The sequence below is a fragment of the Anas acuta genome, chromosome 3 (genome assembly GCF_963932015.1).
Source record: "Anas acuta chromosome 3, bAnaAcu1.1, whole genome shotgun sequence".
Lineage (NCBI taxonomy): Eukaryota > Metazoa > Chordata > Aves > Anseriformes > Anatidae > Anas > Anas acuta.
Genome location: NC_088981.1, coordinates 67,954,952 through 67,972,002, shown reverse-complemented (window position 1 = coordinate 67,972,002; position 17,051 = coordinate 67,954,952). Strand labels below are relative to the sequence as shown.

Below are 17,051 nucleotides of genomic sequence, written 5' to 3'. Positions count from 1 at the left end.
CACTGCATATGCCTAAAGACATGACATACTGAAGAACTGAAAATATTACAAAAACCTCTGATAACTACTGACCCAGAGAATATTTTGAGAATGCCTCCTAAACAAATCTTACTTGGGAAGCTCCCATGCAAAGAGAGGAACTTGGGAGATATATTACAATATGATAATGACAAGTGCATCTGTAAACTTGAACAGGCATAAAGAACTTTCTCAGCTATGATTAATCAGTGATGATAGATGTCTTCTATATGTGCTGACAGTTGGATAAGCAAACTAGCCCAGGGAACAGGTTCTAGAGAATCTATCACACTCAGCATAGGACAAACTGCAAATCCCTGCTGTAATGACTTCCACTTAAATAGAAAAAACTATGTCTCAGTGAGAAAATAAAAACAGAAATATGAAGTGACATGGTTCAGGGACCTACAACAAGACAGTGTTGTGCAGAGCCAAGAATAGAAATACAATTGATGGCTTCTAGACAATTTTCTTATCTCTGATCCCTACACATCTTTGATAATTGTGGGTCAATAACTTGAAAGGCAGAGAAGTTTGTTTCTTAAGAAGTTTGTTCCTTAAAGCAAAGATGTTTTTGCATTTTGTTTTTTCATTCACCCATCCATCACTATGGTTTTGCCTGCTAAAATGTCACAGATGTCTCAAAAGCAGAGTGAGTCAAACGCCAATGCACGAATAAGACCATTATCTGAATGTAGGCATCACATTACTATGGTTTTTGCTTATAGCCACAGCGATCAACCGATGTATAATTCTGTGCTTTCTAGCCTAGACACCACACATTTTAGTCATTTGTGGCCTAGAAATACTTGTGTGTTTTCAACTTTTATTCCCTGCTGAACTCTCTTCAGTGTGCTGCTGAAACACTCGAGCAACTCACTGCCAGAAGCTTGAAGGAAGCTGTCATCAGCTCAAGCAATGCAGTTCTTCAACATAGGATGGTTCATGATTATGCACCTGCATAATCAATATGGAAAATTTGTTCTTCATAGTGCAGTGGACAAACCTCCACTGCTCAATTTTTTCAGCTGAAACCTAATGTAATTGTGTTCTCAGTCACACCCCTGCAAAGTTACCAGCTAATATTGCCTTTTATATTATGTTTACTGCATAGGAGAACTTTGTTTATAGACATCTGAAAATGTACTTAGGGGATTCTCCTCTGAAGAAGTATAATTTTCAATGTGAATGCTAATTTGTGAAAAGATATAGGAAAATATTAAATCAAGAGTGACTGCATAATCAATCAGAGAGCATGAGTATCCTGAGGGAGCACCAAACAAAGTAGGAAAGCAGGAGCTCATTGGCTGCTCTTCACCATACATCTAGGAATATATTCTGAACAGTATGTTCAGCTCTCCTTGGCAGGAGACCCTTAAAAAAAAAAAAAAAAAAAAAACTCCTGTTCCTCTGACATTTTTTATCAGGACCACATCCTAGTTTAGATATGGTAGAGTCCACTGAACAACTGCACAGAAGATCAAAGAAGGGGGGGACATTAAATCCTTGCCTGTTTAGGATTGATTATTGCAGAAGGGATCTAACAGCAATCATGGCTCATATGCTGCCTTACAACTACTGGAAGCTCTTCTTCCTGTGCCATTCTCCACTGGATGTTTGGGGAAAAAATAATAAGGGTGTACCTAATATTGCCAGAAACAATGAGGGAAGAAGAGGGAGAAGGGTAGAGGAGATAAGAGAAAAGAGACAAATAGGAGTAGGAGATGGGAGGACATGACCACCACCCATATACTCCACAAAGGAGGGTATTGTCCCAGGGGACAAAAATCCTGTAGCTGAAACCTCTAAATATAACACCAGCAACTGCTGAGGTGACATGGAAGGCTGGTTACAAAGGATCAAGATTCATGAATTTTAACATAATGATAGCCTGTCTCACACTGATAAAAAAAGTTTAAGATGAGAAAAAAAAATAAATCTCAATATTGTTGTATTAATTAAATACATTGAAGATATTGTACATGACTTGTTTTAATCAAAAACTGTATCTTAATGATGAGACTTGTGACTCTTCCTGCAAGGCTAACAGAAATCTTGGACAAACTCAGGGATCACGGATTATTTTTTGACATTGTGAATGGCTCCACAGTCCACCATTGGCTCTGAAAAAAAGTTTCCAAGAAGTCAGAGGAAAAAAAAAATGATACTGGATCAATAGATCTCATCTTCTGATGTTTTTAATGATGAAGTTCTGATTATTCAGTTTAGAGATGGACAAAAAACTGCTAGCAGATAAAGGACGGTTCATTAAATCTGAAAATATCTTAGGTTGAGTTCTTTTTCCTGTAAAATCTACCTTATTGTCTGGAAGGGTTGTGTGTGGAGTCTTATCATCCATAGCCAGTGAACTGCAAACCCAGCCCCCTGAAGCTGGTTAAACCAGATGTCCCATAGTCAGGAAGGCAGTGGGAGTTTATCCCACCAGGTGCATCAGAGGACAGTCATTTCCTGTGACCTCTTCAGGAACCCCAGTCCCCTTGCAGTTCATGGTCAGAGGACTCAGAGGTTCACCACTGTTAGACCTCATGGGCTCCAACAGCTTAACATATTTCTCAGTTTTGTCACTGTTGTAAAGTCTGTGGAAATTACAAAATGCTGCTGGTAGCTGGATTCACCTCTTCCAATTTCAGGCACCAGATCTGAGTTAGTTGTCCAGACTTTGCAATCAATTGAAATAAATATGCTTTAGTAGCATGTTATTCCCTGGTTCTAATGTAGATTTCTAATCTATAGCATGACTCATAATTAAAGTCTGATACATCTAAGATCTAAAACGCCTAAAGATAGGAGGAAAAAATGTAGCTAGTATGCTAGGCATCAATGTTTCTGAAAGGAACACTTGTGAATTTTCTAGTTTGTGTGCAATATCTGAAAAATTGGCTCTAGATCCAGATTGGAATGGAAGCAGATTTATGAGTATGCTAATTACTCATAAGCCAGAAATCACAAATTTACATCAAGTGAGAATTGGTTCAGGGAAAAGTTCATCATTGCTACCTCATCAGAATTCTGGAAGTTGAATTCTTCTTACAGGTTTGAAGGCCATATATCTAAATACAAACATTTTAAGCCTTTTAGCAACAATTAATAGAAATTAGAGGAAATCCAGAAAATCTATTTGAGGAATTTTAAAGATGATTGAAAATTGTGATTGAAAATTGATTTAACTCAGTTTTTAAGTGCCTCCAGAAAAGAAAGAAAAAATAAGCATACAAGGAGGCTTTTATTTTATTAGAAAAAAGACATAAAAATTAAAGTGAAGACAGCAGGTAAACTGTGATGAGAAATTATGTCCACCTTCTTACAGTCATTGTGATATATAATCAATGAATATAAGCGACTTTTCTCTGTACCTCCATCTCAGGACTAAAAGATGTCTGGTTATTATCTAGTCAAAAACAAGCTGTGTTTTAATTAGATGAAAATAATCCATCAGATGGGTGAAATGTAATGACATATAATAGCAACGTATTCAGATTATACGTGATCTAGATTTACACTGCAAAATAAAGCTCAACAGGAAAATATTCAAACTAGCAGAAATCCCTTCTGGTTATCAAGCCCATGAATCTATGACGTACTGATTTCTATCATGGTCTTGTATATTGTTTGATATGTGATGATTTTACTTGGTTAATCTGCTCTTTCCTGGAAATGAGAGCATGTTTCCATGTCACAATTACTCTTATTAACATATCCTTCCTATGTCTATGCCCTGATTCCCCTGGGAAAGAAACCTGGAAGGGGTTTCAACTAGAAAAGAGAGTGCCCAGGGTGGAAGCTGGCCACTACACCACTACATGCTCATAGGTTTTCCAGGCCAAACAGTAAGGTCCTAGACTGCAGGAGAAAATTTCTCATAAGCATACTCTATTCCTGTGATCTTTTGCATACTTGCACTTTCCCTGTGATTCTTAATTATGAATGTCCCTCACTGCTAACACCTTAGCGCTATCTGCACATGTTAGTGCTTTTGTTTGCTTTCTTTCCGAAGGAAGGAAGGAAGGAAGGAAGGAAGGAAGGAAGGAAGGAAGGAAGGAAGGAAGGAGGGAAGGAGGGAAGGAAGGAAGGAAGGAAGGAAGGAAGGAAGGAAGGAAGGAAGGAAGGAAGGAAGGAAGGAAGGAAGGAAGGAAGGAAGGAAGGAAGGAAGGAAGGAAGGAAGGAAGGAGGGAAGGAAGGAAGGAGGGAAGGAAGGAAGGAAGGAGGGAAGGAGGGAAGGAAGGAAGGAAGGAAGGAAGGAAGGAAGGAAGGAAGGAAGGAAGGAAGGAAGGAAGGAAGGAAGGAAGGAAGGAAGGAAGGAAGGAAGGAAGGAAGGAAGGAAGGAAGGAAGGAAGGAAGGAAGGAAGAGAGGGAGGGAGGGAGGGAGGGAGGGAGGGAGGGAGGGAGGGAGGAAGGGAGGAAGGGAGGAAGGGAGGGAGAAAGAGAAAGAGAGAGAAAGAGAGAGAGAGAGAGAGAGAGAGAAAGAGAGAAAAGCTATTAAATTGCAGCTGTATCTTGGCATTAGTGTCCCATGAAAGCTTCATGAGTAGTATTTCTGGGTAGTGTTGACAGTTCTGATATAATCCATTATTAAAACAAGTTTGTTTCATAGAGAACTGATAATATGCACTGTTCTTATTATACAGCAGGAGAAGCTGAAGTAGAGTTTTGAAATGAGTTATTAAAAGGAGATGAAATGATTAGGAGAGCTTCCCATTTTGCATATGCAATACCAGATAAATGTCAGCTGCACTTTCCTCCTAAAGAAAATAAGTATAAATGTATGCACCACAATTTGTGCAAAATCTAATTATTTTGTTTGATGAGAAACAAATCTTTTCCTAGAGTGCTAATTGCCTCATATTTTCTTGAAGAAGGAATAAGGCAATCTCTAAAAGAAAACTTAATGTCACGAGAATTTAAGATTAGTCTTGTTCTTCATCCCAGTTTTAATTTCCTTCTTTAAATATTGTTGAAAATATTTCATGCTTTAGGAAGAATCCCTCAGTCTTTTGCAATAAAACAAACTTATCCAGATGTTGCTATAAATCATTAAAAGAAAGTAAACTATGATGAACAAATTAGAGTCTTGCCTTACGGAGAAGAAAGGCAAGCATTATACTGGATTGTTTAAACAGAGGTCTAGCATGTAAGAAATATGAAGTAATTCCCTGTTTTTACACAGCTGGACTTGTTCTCCCTTTCAAAGTCATATCTGGGGGGAAAAAAAAAAAAAAAATCTTATTTACACGAAGAATTCTGCTTGTTGAAAGATTCAGGTCAGATACAAGGAGAAACAGTCTGGGTTCAGACTTCAGGTTTCAGGAGTCATTAAAAATAGGCTGATGGATCCCTGTCACAAAAGGGGGATTAGTGGATTCTGTCTTAGGACAGCGAAATTGACAGAAATTTCAATATGGTTTCTGTGTTTACTAGGTAGTATGAAAATGCATCAGTTCTCTGAAAATGTATACTGTCTTTCACACAACTTACAGGAGGACTTTAGTCTGAACAGTTTTCCCACTTTGGTTAAGAGAAAGAAAAAGACAAGGTTCTTATTTGCTTTCAGTTTGCAAGTCCCAAAACAGAAATAATACTGTGATGGAAGATAGCCCTAAAATGCATGCTTATATTCTTCCCTGTTCAGGAGACAATTCAAGCATATTTAGTTGTTCTTCTGAACCAAAGATATTAATCTGTTTTGTTTTCTGAAATGAAATTTTCTGAAATTAATGCCCAACTTGAGTTTTTTTCAGTTAACAGCAACAAACTATAATGTTAGCTTTTTAAAAAATGTATATATCATCCAGGTTACCTGTCTTCTCTATGAGATTCTTGCCATCTGCTGGCAGATATTTTATGTTGTCAACTTAAAATGCACAGATTGAGTTAATGAAAAATAATCAAGAAAAAAAAAATCAAAAGCTATTTTAGTCACAAGGTTATACTATATGCAAATATTGGATATTAATGTTGTGTATTAAAACCTACGAAAATTTACTCAGTCATTATTGAGATTAAAGTACTTCTTAAATACAACAAACTTAACACAATATGTATTCCAAAGGAGTCTTTATAATATAGCATGTAGTCACCAGGAACAATTCTAGCAATGACAAACCAGAATTAAGTTGATTACTTCACCTACAGATGAAACGTAGACACAATTCCATACCAGCAACACTGTACAAAGGAGATGGCCTTGCTGGGGTTGCCTTTCATATAATATAGATATTGAATAAGAATTTGTCCAGCTCACACAGAAACAGAAAACTATATAAAATTCTCACTCACAATACCAAAGACTATCTGGACCTTGAGTTTTACAAGCCTTCATGTTTAAGTGTAATGATTTTAAGAATAGTTGCATATACTGATAGGGTTTCTTTTTAATACCATTGAAAAAATAAAGCAGCAGCTTTGGCAGCATTTCGCATTATTAGCAATTAAGAGCAATTCACATACCTGGTCTTAATGTTTTGATTGCCACAGGGATGGTATTGTTCCACAGTCCTTCCCATACCTCACCAAACTGACCAGATCCTAATTTTTTAACAAATACCAAAGAATTTCGGTCTATCTCCCACTGGTCGACAGTTTTATATGTCAAATCAAAAGTATTAGGAATTTGTACCTGGTAAAACAAAATAAATAATATGTTAATTTAGAAATTTATTTTATTTTATCAGCAGAATATCCAAGTCATTGGTAACTACATCATATTAAGTTGAATCTGATATGAATGTTCCCTGAGAGCACAAACATGATTAAATAAGCTGAGAACACAAAATAGAGCCCAGTTCTTGGTTGTTTTTGTTTGTTTGTTTTTGTTTGTTTGTTTTTGTTTTTTTTTTTTGTTTTTGTTAGAAATAAGAAATATCCTAAAGAAAATATCCTTCCATTAAAAGTAAAATTTAGAAGTCATCCCCCTAGCAAGCTTTTTTGAACAGTGATGTATTGCTCACCTCTACCTTGTGGTTTTGTCTCAGAAATTACTTATGCACAGCTGGAGTTATGAAGCTGGAGGTTTCATCATTGTATACAATTACAAAAAGGTATTAAGAAATCATTATTTTTCATATTTTCTCCTCCAACTTCAAGATGATTTGTTCAAAATGGCATGGTATTTTGCTATTAACATATCAGCCTCAAAAATGAAACTGTACTGCTACCCAAGAATTCCTGAAAAAATGCAGATCATTACCATTTTTAAATGGTGGAAGCAGCTACTGTGTTAGTACTTTCTGACTGACACCTGACAAATTAGCTTGTAAAAACTATGTTGCACACTTTACTATCCACACTTACCTTTAAACATGGTTTTCCAAGCACTACACAAAGGCCATCACTGTTCGTACTGTAATAGCAAACAAACTCCTTCATAGTTTTAAAAACTTTCTGTCTGCTTAGGAAAAAGCCTTCTTTATCCAGACTTCTGATCCTGTAGTGCTTCACAAATGCACCATCTAAAACTAAAAAGATTTAAATATATTAAGTTTCCAGGTATCACAACAATCGTACAATACAACTTTTGATGAGCATAATGGATATTAGATTTCTAAAGGTATTTGTGAGGACCTTAAAATAAATTATTTTCAAAAATGCCAGCAATCCAAAATCTCTTTCAAACCAAAGCCCACTGTTTAGATAGCTTAGCATATCCAGTCTATCAGCCTTTAACTTTTTTTTCTTTTTATGTTTGGAGATTCTTGCCTCCACCACATGGACCGACACAACAATACATAAGGATATTATAGATGGGACAGTACATGTTTTCCATAACATGTAATGTTTTCTCTGTGTGTTTTTGTAGGACAACAAAAACAGCCAGGAACATTTAATTCCAAGTAATCTATTGATCATTTTTTAATCTTCCATTTGTCAGTATAAACATTCCAAACAACAGCTTCTGAACTGGTAAGCATGTTAGTGCAAATATATTGTCCATAACCCATGATTTTCTGGAAAGCACTCACATTTTCCATGTTTGTTTTTTTTTTTTAAGTTTTGTGTGTGCTTGGAATATGTAAAAATAAAGACAATAATGTTTGGTTTTGAATAGCTGATGACTACCGTTTTCATTGAAATGTATTTTATTTTTGTCTATCCTTTTGTAATCAAAAAGATCTTCCTCTCTTCCAGTAGGTTATTCAGGTGCATCTCATGATACTCAAGGTGTCCTTTCCTGTGATCATCAGAGCACTCCTTGACAGTGCCAGAAGGAAAGGTAAGCCCCTGCAAGCAGGAGCTAGACAGAGAAGCAGAGGCAGACCAGAGATGGAGAAAAATGCTCTCACCTAATGCATTGGATAGGATAATTGGTTTAATTCCTAACAGTGCCTCAGCTGTTAGTTCTAACATTAATGGTGCCATAAAATGAATTTGGCTGCTAATAAGGAAACCTGACCATATAAAACACAACTTAAAAAGGAAGATGTTTAAGTACTAGGATACATGTTTTTCATCTCAAAAAGAAGATACATGCATCAGTAGAACGTTTTCTGATATGGGGAGATTCGGGTGGAAAAATGCTCAGAGCTCAAGTACCAAGCTGTAATGAAATTAAGTGAGAAACAAACATTTTGCAGTGTGGATAAATTTTGTTGTTGTTGTTGCTTTGTTTTGTTTTGTTTTGTTTTTTTTCATTTAGAGCTGGTGTGGGAGCGAGGTGATGGGACACAGGCTGCTCAATTATTGTGGAGACCACTGAAATTAAGAATCAAACCAAAATGAAAAATGGGAATCATCCAGTGAGTTTGAGGAATGGCCAGGGGGAGATACATTGGAGCAGGACTAAATGTGAAGCATCACATTTTGGAAAAAGACAGAAATAACAATAGGTAAAAACAGGAGAGAAAAAAATCATTAAAAAACACGGTACTTTTAAAATGAGGGGGAGTGAGGAGTGAGATCCATAGGGGAGAAGGATTCTTCTTTTGCCATCCTGATCCTCATCACCTAACACTACACCTTTCCAGTAGGTCATGTGGCTCCTTCCACACCTATCAATACAGGAGATTATCATTGCTGTCCCCTTCTCAGTGCTGTCACACAAGACAAAAATCTGAAAAGCAAAGGGAAGCACAAGGGAAAGGCCTTCTGCTGTTTACCTCCATAATACATTTCAGTAACTGAAATTCCAGCAAACATATTTAATTTAGGTGCGTTGACTAGTGGCAACTCTTAGTTAAGTAATTAATTCAATGGAAATATCTTTCCATCCCATAAGCAGCATCAGTCTTTTGTATTTGAGTATCTAATTACTGGAAAATTTGTTATTGTTCCCCTCTGGAATTACTATTGCAGATAGATCCTTGATATTGTAACACTTGGCATGAATTTTGCTCTCTGCAACTCCCCGAGAAGGGGAAGCAGGGAGGGAGGTGCCGGCCTCTGCTTCCTGGTAACCGATGACAAGATATGAGGGAATGGCACAAAGCTGCACCAGGGGAGGGTCAGACTGGGCATTAGGGAAAATTCCTCTACCATGAGGACGGACAAACACTGCAACAGGCTTCCTGGAGAGGTGGTTGATGCCACATGCTTATACAGGGGCAAGAGGGGTTTAGACAATGCCCTCAATAACATGCTGTGACTTTTGGTTAGCCCTGAAATGATCAGGCTGTTGGACTGCATGATCTTTATAAGTCCCTTCCAACTGAACTATTCTCCTCTATTTAGGCATTTAATTGTTGATCACATTAGTTAAAGAAGAATATACAGACAGCTACATATTGCACACAGAAAAAAATATTCCAAGTCATTGGTTGCATGAAAATAACAAAGATTATAAAGTATATTTCTCTTGCCTTTTTTTATAATAAAAAATAAAAATAAAAAATAAAAATCTTTTCCTTAATTACTATCAGAGATGATCAAATAGTTTTCTGCTGTACTGTGCGATTGTCATGCTAGGCCACCAGAGGGCGTTTAGGAGCTGTTGAAAATGTTAAGGGATTTTATTTCTGCCACAAGTAATATTTTTATAGAGCTGAATTACCAGTTTACAATTCGGCATGAGGACCAGAAATGAGAATATTTGTAACTCCTGAGTTACAGGAGTTGTATATACATATATATAACTCCTGAGTATTAAGATAATTACATCAGGCTTTTTAGATACCAATCTATTTTAACACACTTAATTAGTATTTTCTTAATTATAAAATGTATTTAAATTTTTGCGATGCATGTTTCAAAAATGGTGCTAAAGGAAAACGAAGCAAAGGGTAATTCAGTAACAACAGACTGAAAATATATTGACTTTTTCAAAGGTTCAAATAAAATGCATATAGGCAAATTAATTGCTATTTATGATTCATTGCATAAAAGGGTAGCAGGATGACTGTGTTAATCTTGTCTCAGTATTATATCAAAAGTGATAGTAGTTTGACTACCTTTTTTAATTATTAGCAGTGTTATATTTATTACTTGCAAAGCAACTAATCTTAAAGTAAGAGTTGGTTTGAAAGATGTGCTCTAATTTCTTAAAGGAGCCTTGTATGAAGCTTTATGCTTGCCAGTATATACGTCAGACCACACCAGTGCAAACTTCTGACCTTACGTTTTCTAAATCTGTGAGTAATGGTTACCTCAGTGTTCTGGACAGGATCCATTTTATACTGGATTGTGTAGATACCAAATACTTTATCACGGTTCGTGGCATTCTGCTGCTATTCAGACTGCATTCCTCAATTTCATGTCAAATTGTGACCAGCCAAACAGCATCTGTCAATCAGTTGCTCTAACCTTCTTACCTCAACCAAGAAGTGAGACTTGAACAAGGAAATAATAAATGAGAAAAAGCACGCCGTATATCTGACCAAGGGGAAATTTCTTAAGACTGTGGAGGAAAATGATGGTTTATTCTACTGTATACTACTTTCATTGGCTTCTTATTCCTGTAAGGTAACATTGCTGGTTTATGGCAATTTCATAGCTTTTTATTTCCTTTAGATGAGTCTGGAATGTTGTGTGGATAACTTGGAGAAAATGTCTGGTTTGACAGAATCTTTGCCTGTGATAAGCAAATAAGGGGAGGCTTGGTGCAGTGCTTGACTGGGGACTGTTCACTTGTAACCTGGGGCTGAGCCTGGCTGCATGAGTGCTGCACTGCACAATTACAGAAGCTGCAGAGTGGCACAACTCCTCTGCCCATGCATGACACAGAGCACATGTTGCTCTGGGAAGATCTAGCCATAACCCCTTGGTGCTTCCAGTCTTCCCTAGTCCCAAACCAGACTATTGAACAGGACAGGATTGCAACTTCAGCTTCACACAGCTTGATAGCTACTGGGTTTGAAGACTGCAGTGGCTTTCTCCTCAACTTCCTTGCCCCCAAAGAATCTCAGCTCCCTATTAGATTTCTTCATGGTTTAGTTTAAGAGAAGCATTCTTCTCTCCCTGTTTCCCATCTTTGCAAGTCTGGGCCATGAAGAAATAAATTTTGCAACCGCAAGGATGAGAATAAAGTAATTTACAGCCCAGGGCAGCAAAATTAAATTTTATGGTGACAGTAGCAGAGTCAACATCCTCACCAAATGAGTCATGGAGACACTAGGCCATCATCACTGCCAGCATCCCAGCATCTCTCCTCCCAGCAGTCCTTCCCCAGCACTGACAATGCAGAGCAGTAGACAGGAAGGGAAAGCAGGAGCTAAAAGAAGCCCTGGAGTTCCGAGCCCTTACTTCCTCCCTGTCCTTCACCAGAAGAAGGAAGATACATTTCAGCAACTGGGCCACAGCCTGCCTGTCTCAAGGCCAAAAGTGGTGCCCGGTCATCATGTCCCAGGTGGGGCCAGAAGGAAGGAGGCTTGTTGGATCACTCTCACCAGCACAGATGTGTGCAGTGGCTGTTCCGAGATCAGTCTCCTGCTACAGCCATGATTTTGCCACTCCTATCAGTCTGCTGCCTTAAATGATTACCTATTTTTCCTAGGCCAAAAGCCAATCTGGACTAGTGGAAACCACACAATATTTTGGTGGGGGGGGGAGAAAGAAAAAAAAATAATAAAAAGGAAAAGAACGCAAACCATTTCCATTGCCATTTAATGCAATCAGTCTTTTAGATACCATTATTCAGTAAGGGGGGAAGTAGAGAGCCTCCTGCTATCATTGGCAATGATACTCAATTAAGCTGAGCACATCTAAATTATGGCTTTTAATTAAAAAGAGGCAATGTCTAAGATGGCACCAACATGTTTAAAATTTAATATATTTCACACCAGATGCTGGAGTCATCAACATAAAAATCTGTCTACAACATGTGCATTTTTAAAATGGGAAAACCTATTTTTAAAATGTCAAACACTTTAAAATGATAGCAACACATCTCAGTGCCCTATGTAGTTTGATATGCTTTCCATTTAACCATTTGCAGCTGAGAAAAACCTTTCTGAACACCACTTTTTATTTTTAATTTAAATAGTCCTTTGTCTTTTTTTTTTTTTTTATGAAATATGAGTTTTTCCATCAAGGCAAGATAGAAGTGAAAAGTGTCCTCTTTAAGGAATGACAGGGCTTACTGCTTCCCTCTCCCTACCTCCTTCCTTTCTTTTCCTTTCTCTTCTTTTCTCTTCCTTATTCTAAAAAGATACATTTCTCTGTCTCATTAACATTAAATCTCTTTCACATTGCCCACATGAGTGTGGATATCAACCATGAAAGTCATAAAATTTAACAGTTTATGTGTGCCTGGGTAAAAATGTCTCTCCTTTTCTATTTCTTACGCAAAATAAAACTAAAAAAAAAAAAAAAATGTTAGACTGTACAGTCAGTAAAAAAAAAAAATTCTGAAAGACCTTAATTCTGAAAGGTAGGTTATCACTCTGTAGTCATTATCATCTTCTCTGGAGTGAAACCAGAGAAGCAATAGCAAGTAGAGCACATCCAATCAGTCCTACAGATGATGGGAGTTTGGGGGTCTTTTTTTTCACACTGAAAAAGCTGGAAACAGAAATCAGAATATATTCCAAATGGGAGATGGTTACTTCTCCAAGACATCCTAAAAGAAATAGTCCTGAGTCACTGTTCCTCAAGAAAATATTGCTTTGCTTTGAGTGTTCCATTACTGCTGATGGAACTCTCTCTCTCCAGGAGAGATTCAGAAAAAAAAAAAAAAGCATTTTTCATAATATCTGAGGAACTAAACAACCTTCCGTCCAATTAATTCTCCCCATATTACAACCCACTTCAGCATTTACATTAGAATGCACTAGATCTCTCAAAAGTATACATAAGTAATGAGACTATGGACATACAATATCCTGACCATTATTTGTACTCTTATACTGGACACAAAGAGCTTGCACAACACAAAATAGGCACCATTCAGTCAAGCCTGATTGGTAAGCAATAATAATATTTAGCTTATTCAAGATTAAGTAGCAAGTCGAGGCTAAATTAGATTCAAGCCTGGGAAGATGCTAAAATATCTGACAGCAGCGGTAAATCATTTCATTAATACTCCATGTCTAAAGATTGTTTCAGAGTTTATTTTCCTTCTTTGCCTAAGAGAGCACAAACATTTAATAAATCTGAGATGGCATTTGCATACATGCATATATGCTCAGAGAGCAACCCAAACTTGTGCTCAAAGGAGGTCTGGCTGCTGTAGCTGGAGCCTTGCCTTCACATATATAATATTCTTCAGTTCTTCTGTCATCAAACAAACCAGCATGGAAGAAATCCAAATGGATGGTTGTATCTTGTTGTTATAAGCCCTCTTCAAATCTCCTGTTCCCTATCAGGCTTATATACAAATCTGAAAAATAAAAAGTGTGCTACAAGCTTACTTAGTTGACTCAAATATACTAAATCAGTTATCATATAGTATCTACCCAGGATCTGGAAGGAAAACAATGAACAGCAGCAAGGGTGATCTCATCCTATCATGAATGCTGGACTAATATCTATTTTCATTCTCTGACTTTCTGTAGTACTTCATACTGTAAATAAGGTACTGCTGCCTTCATCTCAGAGATTTAGTCAGGAGGCAGGGTAAGGAATTAAGATTTTGAATCTTTTCTAGAAGGCTACTCTTGGGAAATAATAAAAAGAAATTGCATTTCCACACCTAGGTGCACAAGCACAAGATTTTTCATTGATTTTTAGTAAGGTAACATGTATTCAAGTGCTAGCTTTAAGCAGGTAATACAGGCATAGCTATCCTTTCCTGCATAACACCATACCGTTATCAGTCCAGCCCAGTTCTTTGAATGAAATCAGTTCACTGATGAAGAACACTTGAAGGAAACTGAAAGCATGTAAGACAGGGATAAGTTGGCACATCAAGGGAAAACACTTTTAAAAGTCTGTGGCTACAGTATGATCTTTGGATAAAAGGGTGTGCACACAGTGGGTCAGTTCTGTCACAGTTTGGGAGCAGTCTGACTCCTTGTTGATGTTAGTTTTCATATCAGTGCTTCTTAGCAAAAGCAAACTTCCTTGTGGGCTAGCTGAAAACTGTGGAAGGAACTCTCCCAGAACAGTAAATATCATATTTATTTCATAAACTTCCCTGTATTTCACTCCATGAGCAACATATATTTCTTTGTCTTGGCAATAAAAAGTAACCTTCTCGTATTACAACAAGACAGTGCAAGTATATACATACCCTTTCTTTCTAATTCAGAAAGAGAAACCAAGAATGTTTCAGAAGTTCACTAAGTTGCTCGATGAATTTTTTAGTTATACTGAGAAGATGACTGACATGAACATCCAGGCAGAAGAGGATTCAATGTGAAAGCACTTGGTTATGCACAAGACTCCTTTTACTGACATAAATCCACACATGACAGCTTAAAGTTTATTCACAAACATCAAGATTCTTTACTGGATTATAGAATTAAATACTTAGAGAACAATAGGAAGTTTGGGTGTTGTCTCAGATACATTACATTCTTGATGCACGCTGGTACGACAGGTTTGATAAAAAACGTCCATGAAAAATAACCAATGAATAATCCTGTGCATCTATTACGGCAAATGTCTATGACACAAAAAGATGGCACAGAAATGTATGCAAATAAATAAAATAATGATGTTCTTATTTGATAGTCTTTTGGATTCAAATAATGGACTAAAAGTATATTTCAAAATATCATCATTATAAATCTAACCTTTTACCAATACTTACAAGTAACTTTTCAATGAAATACAACTGATTTTGAAGAACAGCTTTGAATATCTTCCCATCACTTTCCCCTTACAACAAGTAAGCATAAACCTGTGGTTGTATTCTAGCAGACACATCATTTTCTTAAACTGCTGACACCTGCTAAGATGTGTTTAATTGCTATTTTATGTACCAGTCAGCACCACACTGAAGAGCAGTTAAGGTATTTTTGACATTTTTAGCATGAAAATAGTTTCAAGACAACTGGAACACTGGAAGGACTAAGCACAAGAAAGTTAATTTGTGTTCTGATCATAATAATAACCAAAGTCTATGAAATGAAAGTTAGTAAAAAACTAAATTACCCTTGCCAAGATTTCTTTATGTATCTCCTGGGTAATAAATATCATCACAAACTAATTTAATTTTCATGACCACTCTGTAATGAAAAGGTAAATGTCCAGACCCTGAAAAACATTTTAAACATAGTTTAAGGTGAAAAGCTAGAATATACCTGAAAGTGCGTATTCGCCTTTTAGACTTTCGCTTTCTCGAATTAGGAAGGCTCCTGACTGGTTTCCAGGATACAACAGCTGTTTCTCGGCATCTGCTCGCTTGATTGGGCCAAAAAACCATCTAAACAAATAAAAATTATTAATTTTACCGGTCAGTGAAACATGCTAGAAAGACAATTTCAGTTTTACAAGTTTGCTGCAAATTTACTAAAACATATTGGAATTTTAATTAGCATATCACACAATAACATGGAAGAAATATAAAAGAAAACCCTACAAACTACATGACAAAATTATTGTTATTAAATATTGCTTGCACATTTGAGTGAAATCTGGATTCTATTGCTGATGGAAAGTCCTACTGATTTCAAGGCAATGAAAATTCAAAAGCCTCAGATTGGCTTTGTCTCAAGAAAAATTCACCCAGAAATTTTGCCAATGCTACCATAACAGAAACTGATGCTAAGTCAATTGACATCATTTGAACAATGCAGAGGTATGCACTAAATCCTGACGTCTTAAAAGTAAAAAATTCCAAAAGCTACAGAAATGCAGTAGGGTTCCAAGAGGTCATCCATGCTAAGGCCTTCCACATCCCACTTTCATGTTGGTATCTCAAATGTGTTACTCACAATTTTTCAGCTTTGCTGCTGTTCAGCAAACAGCAATGTCTCTCAAGTCAGAGCAAATATCTGAACATCGATATTCTGTGAAAATCTACTCCTGGATTATTCTCTTAAAATTAAAATATTTGCAAAACTTTTCCTCTGTCACTAATACTTGTAGTTTAGAAAGTGTTGATCAAACAATAGTTTTAGTTTCCTCCTCTGAGGGTACTAGCTATCTTTCTTGCTGCTTTGTGCTGAATGTAAAATAAATTGAAATAAGAGTGAGATGAGTCAGTATTTTCAACTGGGTTGGCATTCAGCTTCTATCCAGCAAACATACAAAGTACTTTCCAAGATTAGCTCTGCCCCTTATTTGAGGTAAATGTTGATAAACAGTTATCAAAGATATGCCATATACTCACAGGCAAACTCCTTTTGAATTAATCAGAGATAAACTTATTATGCAAACTCTTAAGATAAATCAGTGTATCACATGACATGTAAGTTGCCTACTCAGCTACTTGATTTGTCAATTACTAGTGAAAAGTACAGGAGGAGTCATCAACAAATTGCTTTAGTATCTGTAATGCTTCCAATCATTAAGAGAAATGAAGAAAATAAATCAGAACATTGGGTGAAACCTTGGCTGAGCAAGCATGCGGAATGATAAATGTTTTTGTATGAATAAAGAGGAAATAAAAAGAGGTAAATACAGATGGTGCTAGCATACACTAGTATCCTTTGTTAACAAAAGAAAATAAAACCCAGATAATCTAGACTGCGTTCCTGTCTTCT

At 36.7% G+C, this 17,051-nt stretch overlaps 1 protein-coding gene across 1 annotated transcript in view; it reads right to left on the bottom strand.

Annotated features, from left to right (window-relative positions):
* The window catches only part of FRK (fyn related Src family tyrosine kinase), a 58,256-nt gene that overhangs the window by 15,203 nt on the left and 26,002 nt on the right, over nucleotides 1–17,051 (bottom strand). The window contains exons 2-4 of the mRNA XM_068677664.1: nucleotides 15,648–15,769; nucleotides 7,327–7,490; nucleotides 6,484–6,652 (exon numbers count right to left, since the gene is read on the bottom strand). Of these exons, the coding sequence (XP_068533765.1) occupies nucleotides 6,484–6,652; nucleotides 7,327–7,490; nucleotides 15,648–15,769 (455 nt within the window). The remainder of the gene's footprint in view (nucleotides 1–6,483; nucleotides 6,653–7,326; nucleotides 7,491–15,647; nucleotides 15,770–17,051) is intronic.